This window comes from Pongo pygmaeus, chromosome 5 (assembly GCF_028885625.2).
Source record: "Pongo pygmaeus isolate AG05252 chromosome 5, NHGRI_mPonPyg2-v2.0_pri, whole genome shotgun sequence".
NCBI lineage: Eukaryota > Metazoa > Chordata > Mammalia > Primates > Hominidae > Pongo > Pongo pygmaeus.
In genome coordinates, this window is record NC_072378.2 from 25774351 (window position 1) to 25790641 (window position 16291).

At 40.5% G+C, this 16291-nt stretch overlaps 1 protein-coding gene across 1 annotated transcript in view; it reads left to right on the forward strand.

Annotated features, from left to right (window-relative positions):
• The window catches only part of SCGN (secretagogin, EF-hand calcium binding protein), a 49561-nt gene that overhangs the window by 18079 nt on the left and 15191 nt on the right, over nt 1-16291 (forward strand). Inside the window, exon 7 of the mRNA XM_054491999.2 lies at nt 11598-11653. Coding sequence (XP_054347974.1) covers nt 11598-11653 — 56 coding nt within the window. The remainder of the gene's footprint in view (nt 1-11597; nt 11654-16291) is intronic.

The window sequence follows — 16291 nt, forward strand, 5'->3', positions numbered from 1 at the left end:
CTAAGCATCAGGCCAATAACCTCAATGTTAATTGAAGTCACGTGGAAACAAGTAAACATGTACTTAGACAATCAGGACCAAACAGATGGAAGCTGCCTCTCACCACAGTGGATGATTCTCCTCATTTAGCATGTTGATTTAGTGCAGTTGGAGAGTCAGATAGATGGAGGATGAGGATGCATATCCTACCTCTGCCACTTACTAGCTATGATGTAAGAAAACTGTCAAGCCTCTCAACTTTATTTACTTCTCTTATAAAATGGGGATGAACAGTACCTAATTCCTGTGAGGGCAAATGCGTTGATGCATATGAAGCACTTGCATACTGTCCAGAATATAATGAGTTAGCTCTTATTGCAGTAGTTGTCATTATTTCATGTTCCCCTCATGTCATCCTTGTTCCAAGTGACCTTGAGACTATTTTTGTGTCAAGATCCATGGAGAGTGGTAAAGTAAGGAGCTGCCTTTGGCGAACTCATCCTCATGTTCTGTTTCAACACCTAACTCGATGCATTTCTCCCAGTACTCATCAATGATTTCTGTTGAACTGCATCTAGCTCCTCTGTTTTTTCTCCTCCCCTATTCCTTTCTCATCCCTACGTGAGTGCTTCATTCCTATCAAAATCTTCAGGTTTCTTAATTAGTAAGCAAGGAAATTTGCTGACAAAGCCTTAATTACTTGTAGGATTGTTATATTTATTATATAAAGAGTTATTGAGCACAATCACCTCATTGAGCCTTATGGTGAAGTCAGGGATACATATTACTGAGAAGAGTTTGTTAAAATGTGTACCAACCAAGTTGACATATTTAGGCTTTTAATTGGTGTTTCCAAATGCTATATTATTTCTAACAATTTCTCTACAGTGTTGGTATTGTTCACGCAATTTTATATGTCTGATGACTAAGGCTTAGAAAGGGTAAGTGACTAAGTCACCACCAGGTTGAGTTCTTCAGCTCATTTTAAAGACCAGATAACTAAGAAAAAGTGTTCCTTAGCTAAAAGCATCTGTTAAGCTGGAAGCTAAGCTCCCCTGGTTTTCAGCCCTGGAGCCTTCTCTGTTTTCCCTCTGTACTCTGCTCTGAATGTGCCCCCAGTCAAGTGAGTCTGCGCTGGGAAGGAGGCAAGTGCTCTTGACCCTGGTAACTTGTAATTGGCCTAGACAGGAGAAGGCAAATGCCAAGGAGAGAATCAAATCTCAGGACGGGATCTCAATTAAGGAAATTATTCAGCTTCTTACTGTGTTGATTTGTTTTAATAGCATGCAAAATGATGTCTGAAATCCTGAGTAAATATGTGCTCAGCACCAAAGGGTGAAGTGGGAAATTCCCCAGCAGTGGGAAGCAGTTTCCCAGCTACAGGAGGATCTCTAGGTTCCTTTTGACCTAAGCTCCAGTGAAGCCCTCTAATAGAATGAATACTATGAAAAAGAAAATTAGACGGAAACTGCCTGGGGTACAGAACAATAAGGAGGTGGTTTTTCTAGTTCAGCATATTTTTAACATTGATTTAACAGAGTGTTAGCACTGGCTGTTGTTATCTCGATTTTATTGACTTATAAAACATGACCTACTTAATGAATATATTCTCATGTAGAATCTCCAGTGTGTTGCCAGTATTTGTTTGACTATCTTTGACTCTGAGGGGCTTGCCCCCATCTCCAACTAACCATACTAAACCACTAATCTTTTACTTCTTAATATAGCTCAGCTTCCCCCCCCCCCACTTTTTTTCACCTGGTTCATGCTCATCCTTCGAGATTCAGTTAGATATCAACTTGCCCTAAAAATAAATCTTCTGTAGCCTTCCCTCCACAGTGAGCCCAGTACCCCTTCTCTGTTCCTGTGTAGTGCCTTGTGCATATCATCATCTTGGCCTCTTAATAATTTAATTTATTCCACAAATATTCATTACATATCTACTATGCCCCAAGCATTATTCTAGTCACCAGGGATTCAACAGTGAGCAAAATAGACAAAGGGGAGACTGACAACAAATAATAAATGTAATTAATAATTAATTATATTGCATAACAGAGGGTGATGAGTGTTACAGAAAAAATTAAAAAGTGGAGTTGGGCCAGGAATGGCAGTGCTAGCAGGAGCAGTTGGGGTAGGGGACTGGGAAGAAGGGGTACTTTTCAATAAGGTGGTCAGGGTGGCCCCTCTGAGAAGGTGAGATGTGAGGAGGGACTGAGGGTACGGAAGGCACAAGGCCCCTAGTGCAAGAGCGCACCTGGGATTTTTAAGAACAGGGAGGGACCAGCATGGCTGGAGCAGAGCAAGAAAGGATGAGACTAAACAGCAGCCAGACCATCACAGGATGTTTAGGCCATCGTGAGGACTTGAGGTTTTAGTGAGATGGAAAACGGCTAGAGGGCTATGATGCAGAGGATGTCAAGATTTGCTCCCTGGGTTGAGAAGAGTCCTCAGTGGGCAAGTATGGAATCAGGAGGATCTGTTGAGAGGCCATTGTTGCCATCCAGATGATAGAAGATGGCAGCTTGGACTCAGGTGAGGTGGCAGAAGAGGTGAGAACTAAATATATTTTGAAGACAGACGAGATTTCCTGATGAATCAGGTGGGAGTCAAGGATGACACTGATGTTATCTGTTTATGGATCTTGTACCCCACTAAACTGTGACTCCTCAAGGGTGAGGAGAGCATCTCACCTTCTTGTCCCAGCCCTCACATGTGACCTGACACATAGTAGGCTACTTAATGCAAATTAAACGGAACTTTCAGTTGTTACCTAATAGCCAGCTATGATGAAACCATGACAAAATAAGGAACATTTGTCTTTGGGACCCTCCTATCTGCCCTGTCAGTGTTTCTCGTGACCCTGTGCCCCTATTATGGCTCTTGCTCCCTCTTGGGGTGCTTAGAGGGTTGCGTATTGCACATTTCAGCATTTTGTACAGACCTAATCTTCCCCAAGCAGAGCTTTATGCTCTGAAATTCTCCTTTTCCCCTCCCCCTTAAACCAGACCCTCCAGGGCAGAATCAGAAAGGGTGCAGTATGTGGCTGAAAAAAGATGATGCACATCACACATCAGGCCAGCAGCCCTAGTTGCCCAGAGTTCTTCCCTTCACAGCCTTCATGCTTGAATTAAAGAAGCTTCAGGCTGGCATCATCTTACAATGGGATGTCCTGAGATCAAGAAATTTTGGCAGTATGCAACATTTTTAGCCTAGATTCATAAGTCTAGAGTCCTGGGAAGTAGCTGAGGGAAATCAGAGTGATCTTACACAATGTTTAAGTATCTACGTTGAGAACTGTCCCTTGGCCAAGATGGTCCTGTTATTCTATGTCTGTTTAATTGCCCACACCTCATAGCTTTTCTGCTCATGTGTGCTGCAGTTAAGTACTCATTTTGGTTCTAAATTGTCCCATGGAGACAGGTCCATAATCAAACAAACTCCAGATGGCCCCTGTGTTAGGCCATTCTTGTGTTGCTATAAAGAAATACCTGTGACTGGGTTTATAATTTATAAAAGAAGGTTTCATTGGCTCATAGTTCTGCAGGCTGTACAAGCATGGTGCTGGCATCTGCTTTGCTTCTGAGGAGGTCTCAGGGAGCTTTTACTTATGGTAGACAGTGAAGCAGGAGCAAGCACATCACATGGCAAAAGCAGGAACGAGAGAGAGAGCCGAGGAGGATGCCACACACTTTTAAACAACCAGATGTTGGGAGAAATCATTCACTATAGCAAGAACAGCACCAAGGGGATGGTGCTAAACCATTCATCAGAAATCTGCCCCCATGATTCATCACCTCCCATCAGGCCCCACCTCCAACACTCGGGATTACATTTCAACATGAAATTTAGAGGAGACAACATCCAAACTATATCAGCTTTTCATTGGCTTTTTATGCACTGAGGTGAGAACCAAGTGTGGAGAAAGCTGGTGAAAGAGTTTCCACCCAAAGATTTGAGTTTGATCAGAAGACAAAATGGGTTCAGTGAAATTTTGACCAATCTATTTTATTTTTCTTCCCTAAATTATAGAGGTGACTTATACTTTTCAACGAACAGATTTTGGAACTTGACAGTTGATTTTTTAAAAGACTTTTTACATTTCCCTAGAAACTTTTGGGTGTACTAACTTCTAGGAACTTAACTTTTTAAAAAACGACTTCTACATCCTGAGCGCTGATACACCAAGCGTGAAATCACATTATTGCTGCTTTAATGGATTTTTATTGAGCAATGGACATAGTCATGGCAATACTGTATTAAAGATTTTGTTCTGAGGTTTAGCATCAAATGCTTTACTTAAGAGATGTAACTTATTAAATGAATTCAAATTGATCTGAATAAGGATTGGCACATTTAAAAACTGGCTGAAGCATGACTAATGAGTGAGTTAAGGCAGAATGACTAAACAGAAGAGAAAAGCTGAGGTCTGCATACCTTATCTTATCCTGATTCCTAATTAATGTTCTGGACAAGGAAGGAGACAGCCTATTATTAAAATCAAATTATGATGCTGAATTTAGAGGTGCTGCCAACACCAGGCAGGAGGAAAGATTTAACTGTCTGGATAGAATATTTTTAGATAATATTTACTTTTGTTAAATTTAAGCTAATAATTCTGGCTGATGTTAAATCACATACTAATTAGAGCAGGAAACTTGAACTTTTATAAAACAACAAATTTAAATCTGAGACTATGGTGAGGTGATAAATTAAAGAAAAATAAAAAGAAAGAGAAATAAGTTTTCCTGTATTAGGCTGACTTGTCCCAGAGGCAGCAACAGGCACAGCCCAGACCCAGGAAAAGTCTTGATAATATTATCTAACATTCTCTGGAGACTCTCCCAGCACTCCCTCAACATAGGGAGAAGAAAAACAAATTTTCCTTTATTTTATGAAATGAGTTCATAGATTCCTGTTCTCTATAACTAGTGACTTCAAGAATTCTGTTTTATCTAAGAAGTACAACGAAGGTCATAAGAAGCCTGAGTAGGCCTGAACTACAGCTGCCTGGGCACCATAGTGAAGGTTAGTAAGCCCGTGCCCAGGCAAACCTAGATAATGGACACCTGGGTTGCTTGGCAACGGTTATGTGCAATCCTAAGTTTGTTCTGCCTCTGTATCCCTGCTTTCACGCCACTGCAAGCTTGCTTCAAGCTAGCCCACTCCCTTTTGTAAAGTGTATATAAAAGTCAAGTGCTGTCTGTATTCCGAGCCTGGTCTTTTGGATGTGAGTCGGCTGGGCCTGAGTGCACTCAAGATTCTCCTGTTTCAACCCGAGGTCACTCTCGTCCTCCTAAATCCTGCAACAATGGCAGAGAATGATATGAGTTTAAGCTTGTCCCCATCCATGATCCTGGTCTTGGCTCTCATATTTTATGCCTGGATTAAAGCAGCTCATATCTGCTTCCTTCTCTGGGTCTAGGCATTCATCACTGTGATCCAGGCCAACCTGATGCTCGTCTGGGCTCAGTCCTCAGATCTCTTCTCTTCTATGTCCACTCTCACTCTTGGTGATCTCAACTAGTCTCATGCTTTTGAAGACCAACTAAAGGCTGACCACCCTTGATTTATATGTCTGACTCAGACCACTTCTCTAAACTTCTTGGATACACTTAGTTGTGTATCTCCACTTGAATTGCATGCCTAATATACACCTTCAACATGTCTCAAATTGAAATTCTGACCTTTCCCCAAAGACCTGCTCCACTACTGGGTCTTCCTCAAGCTTTCAAGTTGCTCAAGGCATGACACTTGAAACCATCTTTGATGCCTCTTTCTCTATCACTCCACATCTAACTGGCAAATTTTGTTGAACACATTTGAATTACATTCTAAATCTGACCATTTCTCACCCTGTTCCAAGGCACAATTATTTCTCAACTGAATTGCAAGATGCTTCCCAGCAGATCCCCCTATTTCCACTCCTGTCTCTTACCATCTCTATGAAACACAGCAGCCAGAGTGATCCTGTTAATACTGAGTCAGATTATATCATTTTTCATATCAAAAACCTCCAATGGCTCTGTCTCTGAGAAAAAGCCAAAGTTCTTACACCACCTGCTCACACACCAAGTCATCACCTTTCCCACCTTATCTCCTTTTATCTCCTCCCCAGTCCTAGTCTTGCCACACTATTACCTGACATACTTTTGGTTACTCTGACATGCATGTATGTGCTGCCACAGGTCCTTTGCACTTGCCATATCCCTGCCAATCTATTTTTAATCCTGGTATGCATTTGATTTACTGTCATCTCTTTCAGGTCTTTATGAAAAAGCCACCTTTTAATTGAGGCTTTCCATTTCCATCCTATTTAAAATTGTACCTCTCACCTTAAATTAAGTATATGCTACTTAATTTTTCCTCCAGAGCATTTAACATAGATAACATGTATATTTCATGTTACATATGTAAAGCAGTCTGTATTTTACTTATCTGTCTTATTTTCCATCCCCCCTTCCATCCCCTCTTTCCAAATCAGCTCCATGAGAGCATGAATCTTTGTTTGTTCAGTAAATAGAACAGTGCCTGGTACATAGTAGGCACTCCATACATATTTGTTAAATGAATGAACGCACAAATAAATGAATGAATGATGCCAGTCACCTGTGCATGGATCTACAAAAGTTTAAACTCCTATTTATGGCTTTCAAACTCTTGCTTCTTCTGGTCCCATTCTCTCTCCCTGTCTAACTTCTCTCCTCCACTCCCAGAACACCCCTTGTCCTCCCTGGTCACTCTCTATGGCTAACCTATTGCTATCATGTGAATTTCTATTTCGGTGCCTTTGTTCTTACATTTGCTAGCCTACAATGTCTTCCTCTCTTCTCTCTACCTCATGTCCAAATCCTATCCTTCTTTCAGAACTTACCTGAATTCTTATCTCCTTCCTCAGTCTCCTCCAATATCCTGTCACATTGCTCTGTCTCTTTTTCTCAGAGTTAAAGAGATAATGCTGAATCTTATTTGTTAACCTATATTTCAGATATTTGTTTCTGGCTCTTCAATTACGATTGTGTGCCCTAAAATCATGTACCACCTTAATAATTGTTTGGGATATCTCATAGTGTGTAGAATGTTATTAGACACACAGTAATTACCTGACAAATAATTGTCAATTGATAATATGGGAGGGGGGTTCTAAATCTTTTTTGGAATAGCATATGGCAATAATTTCCAGGCAGGAATGAAGATCTCCTTTAAAATTTTTTTAAAAAAATAACTGCTAAAGAATGATTTCCAATAATTTATTAAATAAAAAAAGGAAGTTGCAAAATAGTATATTGCATATGGTCCTATTTGTCAAAAAACTAGATAGTTGTGATATATGTGTGTGTACATATATACATATGCTTGTATGTTTAAAAAGTTTCTGGAAGGATACATAAGACTCTGTGAATGGTAGTTACCACCAGAACAGGCAAGGGAGGGACTCACACTCTTGACTCTGCTGAACTATTTGCATGTTTTTCACCTTGGGCAGGCATTATACTAAAATTCTTCATTAAGAATTGTTTTAAAAAGTCACAGACTTCCTCTCCCACCGCATGACAGTAATTGTACTTTGAATCTATTGCTTAAGAAAATATCTATTGACAGGAAGTTACCCAGTAATGATTTTAAGTGATTTTGCATTTTACAATCACTATTGCACCTACAAAGATTTGAAAAACTAAAATATTATTCAATCTAAGGAGAATTCTGAAAAACTCCAAAGTCCCTGAGGAGTCTCTTGCCAGAGAATGGGAACTACCGCACTTAGAATTCTAAGGTACTTGTTAATAAGACATTGTGTTCCATTTCTGGGAGACTTTATAGCACCTTTCAGGTAGTTAATTCTCAAAAATGTGTGGATGGAGTATGAGTGCAAGTCTTGGAAAAGCAGTGGTAGAGGGGAGAAGAGTGATGAAGGGCTCTTCACCACCTTTCAGCAATTGCCCTTCAGAATGGAAGCCATGCCCCCTACCGCCACCATCTTCAACTGCCACAGCCCTCCTGGAGTGAATTAGTGTAAAGAGGGAGGAAAAATTCAGGCCTATATTTATTTTCTTTTTTAAAAAATTCAATAAATAATTATTGAATGCCTATTATGTACTAGATATGTGCCAGGTACTTGGGGGCACATCACAAAACAAAACAAAGATCCCTACCCTCATGGAGTTTGCAGTCTAGCATTTATTACCAATTTATCTGCATCGTGTCTGTGATCCTGTGCAAGTCACCACACCTCTTTGTGCTTCTGACCTCAGCTGCCCAATGGGGAAATAAGCAGGACTGGCTAAGATATGGATATGCCTGGTGTTCTGTAGATGCCAACAGGACACCCACCCTCAACCCACCACCCAGGAAGTAGGTAGGGCTGGAAGTAAATTGGAAAAGGGCAGAGGGATTTGAACCAGGTCATCTGGGGTGCTGTGGCAGTGGTGGGCAGGGCCCAGGCTGGCTACATGCACTGTTGCTGCTATTGTGTCTCAGTGGTTGCCTTGCTCGCTAGGTCCTTGGCCTTCTCCGCAGCTGTCAGTGCTGTCTTCTTTGCCTTCCCCTTGTCTTCCTTGGCTGTCCCAGCAGGTGTTTTGGAAGGTGCATCATCTGGCAGCTTGGCCAAGATATACTGAAAACTCTTCACAGTTACAATCATGTTGTTTTTGAAAAAAGCATGACCAAGTTCCTGGACAGCTCTGGAGATACTAGATAAGCTAGAGAACACCCAGGCTTCCCTGAGGATTTCGGACTAGTTCAGTTCTTAGAGTTCACACAGTAAATACATCGTCCCTCCACCACCATCAGCTGGGCATGGTTGATGCTACAGGTGAAGGTGGTCACTTCTGATTCTGTGGGTGCCCAGTAGAGTCCTCCAGGATGGACACTGGGTGAGCACCATTGGCAAGAAATAGCCGCTCAGCCCAGCAGGACATCCCACTGGTCTTGGTCAGCAGTCACTGGGACAGGAGTTTCTGGGCAGGGGTCGTCTCCTCATATTCTGTTTTTGGTCACAGTATGTTTGCTATAGGGATTTGAGTACCAATGTCACAAGGAAGTGAACATTTGGTTTCAGAAATTCTGGAGGCTGTTCTGGCCTAGGAATACTTCATCATCATTCCAGCCAGGGTAAATGAGCACCCGTGCAGCTTCAGGGCACGGAGGCCAGTGGGCAGGGGTGTGTGTGCAGGGGATTGAAGGGGAGCTGGGTTGTGGGCTGAGGGCTGGCAGGGGCACTTGCTCATGGAGCTCAGGCTGTGACCAACCTGCCACCACTGCCTGGAGCAGTTGTCAGGCACTAGGTTTATATCTCTTGGTTTATAGTCAAGGGTAGGGAAAATAGGTAGAAATGAACTATGTAAGCATGCATCCAATGAAGTGAAAATTGGCAGTCTTAGAGTTGACTCAGCTATCATGAAGTTTATATTTCTTTAGGGGAAATTCAGGCCACTGAATTGGAGGAAAATCCACAGAGTCTTTTCTTGCTTTCCCAAGGAAAAAGAGGCAATTAGAAAAGGTAAATACCACATCTCTGGCATAGTCTATGGCAGCAGATGTTTTACTTCATAACCAAACATGAAGCAAACCAAATTCATGATGAGATATCCAGACTTTATAGAGCTAAGAGGCTGGTTTTATGGAAAGAGCTCTGGTGACAGATATACTTAGATTAAAATCTTGCTTCTTAAATAACCTACTTCAATCTTTCTAAATATCAGTTTCCTTATTTATTACACGCAGATTTTTTTTAACTTATAAGGATGTTGTGATAATTAAATGTAATAACATACAAACTATTGAGCCCCCATAAATGGTCTTTATTATAGTTTAAAAATTAAGAAGCCATTATGTCTCAAACAAATATGCCAAGCATTCAAATTCACTAAAGGTTATACTTGCAAAGAAGCATAATGTCTTAATGTCACACAAGATCTGATTTCTAGTCTGGTGCTACAGGCATACTCCAAGCTTCTTTCATTATTAATATTTGAACTTAGAGCTACAGAGGCCCCAGGAAAGTAGAAGAGCAGATACAGCAGAATATGTGTGCCATTCATCCCCACTGGTATACACTCAGAGATGGAAAAATTAGGCAAATGATTTTTTTCCTGATTCTTATTCTTACGTGAGCCATAGCCAGTTTTCTGATAGGTAGAAGCATAATTTACCACACTGGTGTTTAGTTCATCCCAGGCCAATTTCGAGCACAGGATTGTTGTCTCTTGGAGTAAGTTTGCACAGCAATGGAGTTAGGCCCACGTCTTTCAAGGTGAGTTGTTACTTGCTTAAAGCTCAAGCTGACCTAGCTTTCTATTAAGATAGAACCTCCCATAATGAAGGTGTCACAGAAAATAACTCATGGCTCATCTTCTAGCAAAGTTTATCCCCATCAGACTTTTTACTGGATACTGTATAGTGTTTATGTTTAAGGGACATAATTGGACATGTAACATGCCCAAATGTATAAAAATATAACCTGTGTTTTAATTCTGTAATACACATTTTTGGTGCCAAAGTGGTGAGAATAGGTTTTCAAATTCATTTGAAATATTAAAAATAAACTGGATTTGGAGATAGAGGAAGGATGGGGGACTAATGTATTTTTTAAAGCAAAAATCTGTTGGATATATTTTCAGATTATCTCGCTCCCTCTTTTTCCCTGTGCAGCCTCCTTATATGGATATGTTTAGAGATATTCTGAGCATTAAAATGTTGTAAAGTCACAAAATTCACTCACATTTCAACTCAGATCTGCAAAGAAATCTATCTCTTCTATTTTGCCCAAACCAATCTGGTCTTTCTAATTTGTGGTTAGTGCAGAAATTTTTAACTTTTAGTCCTATCTTGTTTAAAGTTTAGTCTCATCTAATAACGTAAACAACTTCTTTGGACAATGCTAAGTCTGTCTATGAAAGGAAAGGCTCAATGTCAACACCTTTTGCCTTCATGGAAACATGAGGTTTCTCTTATACCTTATGAGAGTACCCTATGATATGAGCCCTCCAAGCCCTCCTTGGTGGTGGATATGCTAAATGAGGGCTAAAATAAAATAGTTTCAGAAAACCTTGACTCAAACCAAGTACCCATATTTCAAGCTTGTAATCTTTATAAAAATCCTGTTTTGCCTGTCAGAGACTGTGGTAGTCGTTGCTGCTAGCCTCCAAATAATTAGTTTTCCTCTTAAGCACATGGCAGGATTGTATTATTCTGTCCCTTCGAAGGTAGGTGTGGCCAGGGATCTGCTTTGGACAATAAAATTTTAATCACTAAATTATTTACTATTCTTTCTTTCTGCCATGGGAATCAGGAATGTGCCAAATGGTCACTACTTTGTCACTCCATGTCGCCAGAGTATAGACAACATGAAGTAGAGCTGCCAGCTAACCCTGTGAAAAATAAACCTGTGTTGTGTTAAGCCACTGAGATTTAGGAGATTTGGCTACTATGACTCATCCTAACAGAGAGGCTGACATGCAATTCCTTCTGTGACAAATACTAATTTTCCCCCAGGCAAGTGGGCTCCTCAGCCAATTTAGGCAAATATGTAATCAGAAGAGCAAAATAGAAAAGTGCTTTAGTAACTTTCAGAATTAGTTCCTGTTACAAGTACAACCATTTTCCCTTCTGCATTTCAGATGAAGATTTTTGACAGAAATAAAGATGGTCGGTTGGATCTAAATGACTTAGCAAGGTGAGTTACATGAAAATGATATCATACATTCAGAAATACCTTACTAGGGGTCTGATGACATCGTATATTTCCTTTTGAGACTGGAGATCAAGCCTCACCTGGAGTCTAAAAGAATAGGCACATCTTACCAAATAAGCTGAGTGATTCTAAATCTTTTAGGGTAACAGATCCCTTTGTGAAGATAACGAAAATTCTTCTCTCCAAAATGTACAACACATAACATTTTCACAAATTTTATGGATGGGTCATGGGAAGACCCTCCCCTTAAAGGCAAGACATTTATAGAAGCCACATTGTGACTTCATGACAAAAATGTCCCATATCCCATTTACTGGCTCTGGGAACGTCGAGCAGTTATTTCAGGACACAGGACTACTGAGCCAGACTCCAGGTGCACTCTGTGGTCTTGAAGTGTTGGTGTATCCTCAGGGAGGCACCAAGTGTCTGAAGGCTAGAAGTGGAGGAGGACAGGATAAAAGCAGAAGTGGCTCAGTGTCCATGAAAATGTTGTCTGTGAGTCTGGTGTTGTGACACGTGATTGGTGTGTCAGCATGTTTTGTCAAGTCTGGCTGATCCCAAACAGCATGGAGTTGTCTACAAAAAAGAGAAAGCCATTCTGAGCAAATAGTCAGAGTTGAAATTATTGGATCTGGAATACACAGATATACCTGTTATTGGGGAGCATCTATAATACCAAGTGCTTCAGGGCAGGGCTCAATGGTAATTGTAAGTGGGGCAGCAGTTACAGGCTGCAGCGCAGCAGCAGGTATAGCTGAGAGAGAGGAATTCCAAGGACTGAAGGCAAGTTTTTAATGATGAGGAGGTAACTCGATGAAGTCACAAGAAGATGTTGGTTTCGTCTCTTAGTGGACATTAACCTGAGTCCAGAATCACCAAATCCCACACTAGCTATCTCCTTTCTTGGCAGCTACCTCAGCCAGGTTTTGAGATCTGTGAAAGGGGACTCACCAGGAAGAATATCTCCTCAGTAACAGCCAGGATATTGACCCCAGTACACTAAATGGCCTTCTATCTGTGGCTCATAGGAATTGTGAGGCAGCCTGCGTGTCCTCCTTGGCTACTTCTTTTAGGACCTTCGTTCTAACTTTGTCCACACTGAAATAGAAAAGCCACTGAGGGACCAGCCAAAGAGGGACAAAAGTGTTTCTCCATCAGGCCTGGGGCAGAAGGCATCTTGCCTCTGCTCCCTGGATCCCACCTGGTTCCACTGGTCAATGGAGGCAGGGTTCCTCTCAAGTAGAGGTCAGAAAGTTATGTGAGAGAGCCAATTCCAAAGCGACCAAAGGATTCATTCAATAGATGACAATCTAGATGAAAACAAAAGCTTGCAATCTCATGGTTCCCTTCACCAAAAACATCTATCCGCCTGTGCCCTGACTCAGTTGTGCATGTCTCAGAGGTAGTGAGAGTTGAGGAGCCTTGTGTGCCCTGGGAGGCTGGGGTTAATAAAGGGCTCAGAGCAGCTGCTCTCTGCCCTCTTAGTCCATACACAATACAACCTACCTATGTATACAATGCTAAAATAACTCACATCATGCACAGACTGTAACATATAAAGGAGAAATAAGAGGAAAGCAGTTAATTATAAAATAATGCACATTTCAGTGTATAAGTGCTTTCATACAATCATAGTGAAGATATAATGAAGTGGTCAGATGCTTTCACCTGTGTAGAATTATCATAAATGGGGCAGCTCAGATGCTGACTGACACAATTGTGGCATTTTGGTAACTCAGGTGCTGTTGATACGATTTTTATGAAATAATAAGTCTTGACAGAGTTCCAAATGAGACAAAGTACATTCATCTCTCAACACAATTCATGTACCATGTGGAAAACGTATGTAAGTAGTAAATTATGCAAACCTCGAGTTTTTATGCAAATAAGAATTCAGTTCCAAGCATAAATAATTAAAAGCAAGGTTTTCACAGTCACAATTGCCCCCTGGACATTTGAAATTCAAGTGAGACATGGGACAATTCTTCATTCTGTGGAAATTTCCATGCAATGCCAGAAACCTAATATCCCTGGCCCTATGTACAAAATGCTAGTTGTGCCCCCTCTATGATTGTGATAACTAATAGGGCCTTCTGCATACGTCTAAACACTCCGTAGAGGCGGGTTTGCTACAGTCCTGCTGGTAGGGCAGGAACTATGCCTTAATCCCTTGAGTAACTTCTCACTTGGTGGAGTGTTGTGTACTTAGGGGGATTCAATGAGTAGTTGTGAATTGATGGAGCTACAGTAGCACTGAACAGAGATGCAAGACAGCAAAATCAGTTAGTACAGTACAGTCTTCCCTAAGTATCCTCTGGGGATTGGTTCCAGAACCTCCGCGGATACCAGATACCCAAATCCTCGGATGCTCAAGTCCCACAGCTGGCCCTGAAGAACCCACAGATATGGGGTGCCAAGTGTATTTCAAAACCAGTTTGATACGGAATTTGAAAATGAGAACTGTGGTAAGCAGAATGCAGATGTCCACATCTTAGGCTGGGTGCAGTGGCTCACACTTGTAATCCCAGCACTGTGGGAGGCCGAGGCAGGTGCAGCACTTGAGATCAGAGTTCGAGACCAGCCTGTCCAACATAGTGAAACCCTGTCTCTACTAAAAATACAAAATAAAATAAAATAAAATAAAATAATTTATGCCTGGTGGTGCATGCCTGTAGTCCCAGCTCTTCAAGAGGCTCAGGCAGGAGAATCGCTTGAACTCAGTGGAAAGAGGTTGCAGTGAGCCAAGATTGCATCACAGTACTCTAGCTAGGTGACTGAGTGAGATTCCATCTCAAAAAAAAAAAAAAAAAAAAGGATGTCCACATCCTAATACCCAGAACTGGTGACTATTTTATGTTACATGGCAAGAATGAATTAAAGTTGCAGATATAATTAAGTTTGCTAATCAATAGACTTTAAAATAGAGATTATTCTGGATTATCCACATTCGGCCCAATATAATAACAAAGATCCTTTAAATATGGAAGAGGGAGGCAGAAGGTCAGAGTCACGGAGAGATTTGAAAATGCTAGTTGCTGGCTTTAAAGTGGAAGAAGAGGCTAAAGAATGTAGGCAGCCTCTAGAACCTGAAAAAGGCAAGGGAAGGGATTCTCCCTGAGAGCCTCCAGAAGGAATGCGGCTGTGTTGACAGCTTGAATTTTGCCCAGTGAGATCGATTTCAGACTTCAGCTTCTAGTGCTGTAAATGAGTATGGTTATTTGAAGCCACTGTGTTTGTGGCAGTGTGTCGCAGCAGCACTAGGAAACTAATACAACAACAAAGAGGCCTTAAAACATTTCCGGATAGGATTTTTCTCTCTCTACTTTCAGCTCTGAAATGCAGTTCAATTCCTCTACATAAAAGCACCTCCGAAGTATATGTGCTGTGACTGGCAACATGATTTAGGCTGCCTGGTGCCAGCAAATAGTAAGAACTATATTGCTTGCAGACTTCCAGGATATTCTATCTTCTAATTGGCCCAAATTAATTCCCTCTACTCTGAGCATTTGGAGGAGCAAAGATTTTCCACATAGTTTATTACATTTTTTCTACTTTTTCTATATATCCTCCTGACTATGAATACAACATAAATCTAATGTTGAATCTACTGAAACTGACTGTATTCTATTAAAGTATAATTATAATTATAATTATACAGAAAAGAGGCAGACATATTTGCTTTCTAAAACAAAAACAAGATTATTCTAAAATTGAGATATAATTTATGTACCTCAAAGTTTACCCTTTTAAAGTCAGATCTACAAATCTACAATTTGGTAGATTTTGATATATTCATAAGGTTGTCCAACCATCACCAGTATCTAATTTTAGAACATTTCATTATGCCAGAAGGATACTCAGTACACATTAGCAGTCACTCCCCTCTTCCTCCTCTCACAAGACCCTGGCAACCACCAATCTACTTTCTATTTCTATCGACTTTCCTATTCTGGGCATTTTATATAAATGGAATCATACAATATGTGCCTTTCCTATCTGGCTATTTCACTTGGAGTAATGTTTTCAAGGTTCATCCATGTTGTAACTTTATCCCTTTTTATGGCTGGATAATAGTCCCTTGTATGTACATACCACATTTTGTCCATTCATCAGCTGATGTTCATTTGAGTTGTTTTCACATTTTAGAGATTATGAATAACGTTGCTACATGTTTTGGGACAAATATATGTTTGTGATTCTCTTAGTTATATATTAAGGAGCAGAATTTTTGGTTCATGTCGTAATTTTACATTTAATTTTCTGAGGTACTGCCAAAGTGTTTTCTAAAGTGGCTGCACCATTTTACATTCCCAACAATGTATCAGGATTTTAATTTCTCCATATTCTAATCAGCACTTGTTATTGTTCGCATCTTTCTTTTAATTGTAATCATCCTAGTGGGTGTGAAGTAGTATGTCATTGTGATTTGCATTTTGAACATTTTTTATGTTTTATTGGCAATTTGTATGTCTTCTTTGGAGAAATGTCTGTTCAGATCCTTTGCCCAATTAAAAAATTGGGTGATTTGTCCTTTTGTTGTTGAACTATAAGAGTTCTATATATATTCTGTGCATTAGACACTTATCAGATGTGTAATCAGCAAAAACTTTTTTCCATTAT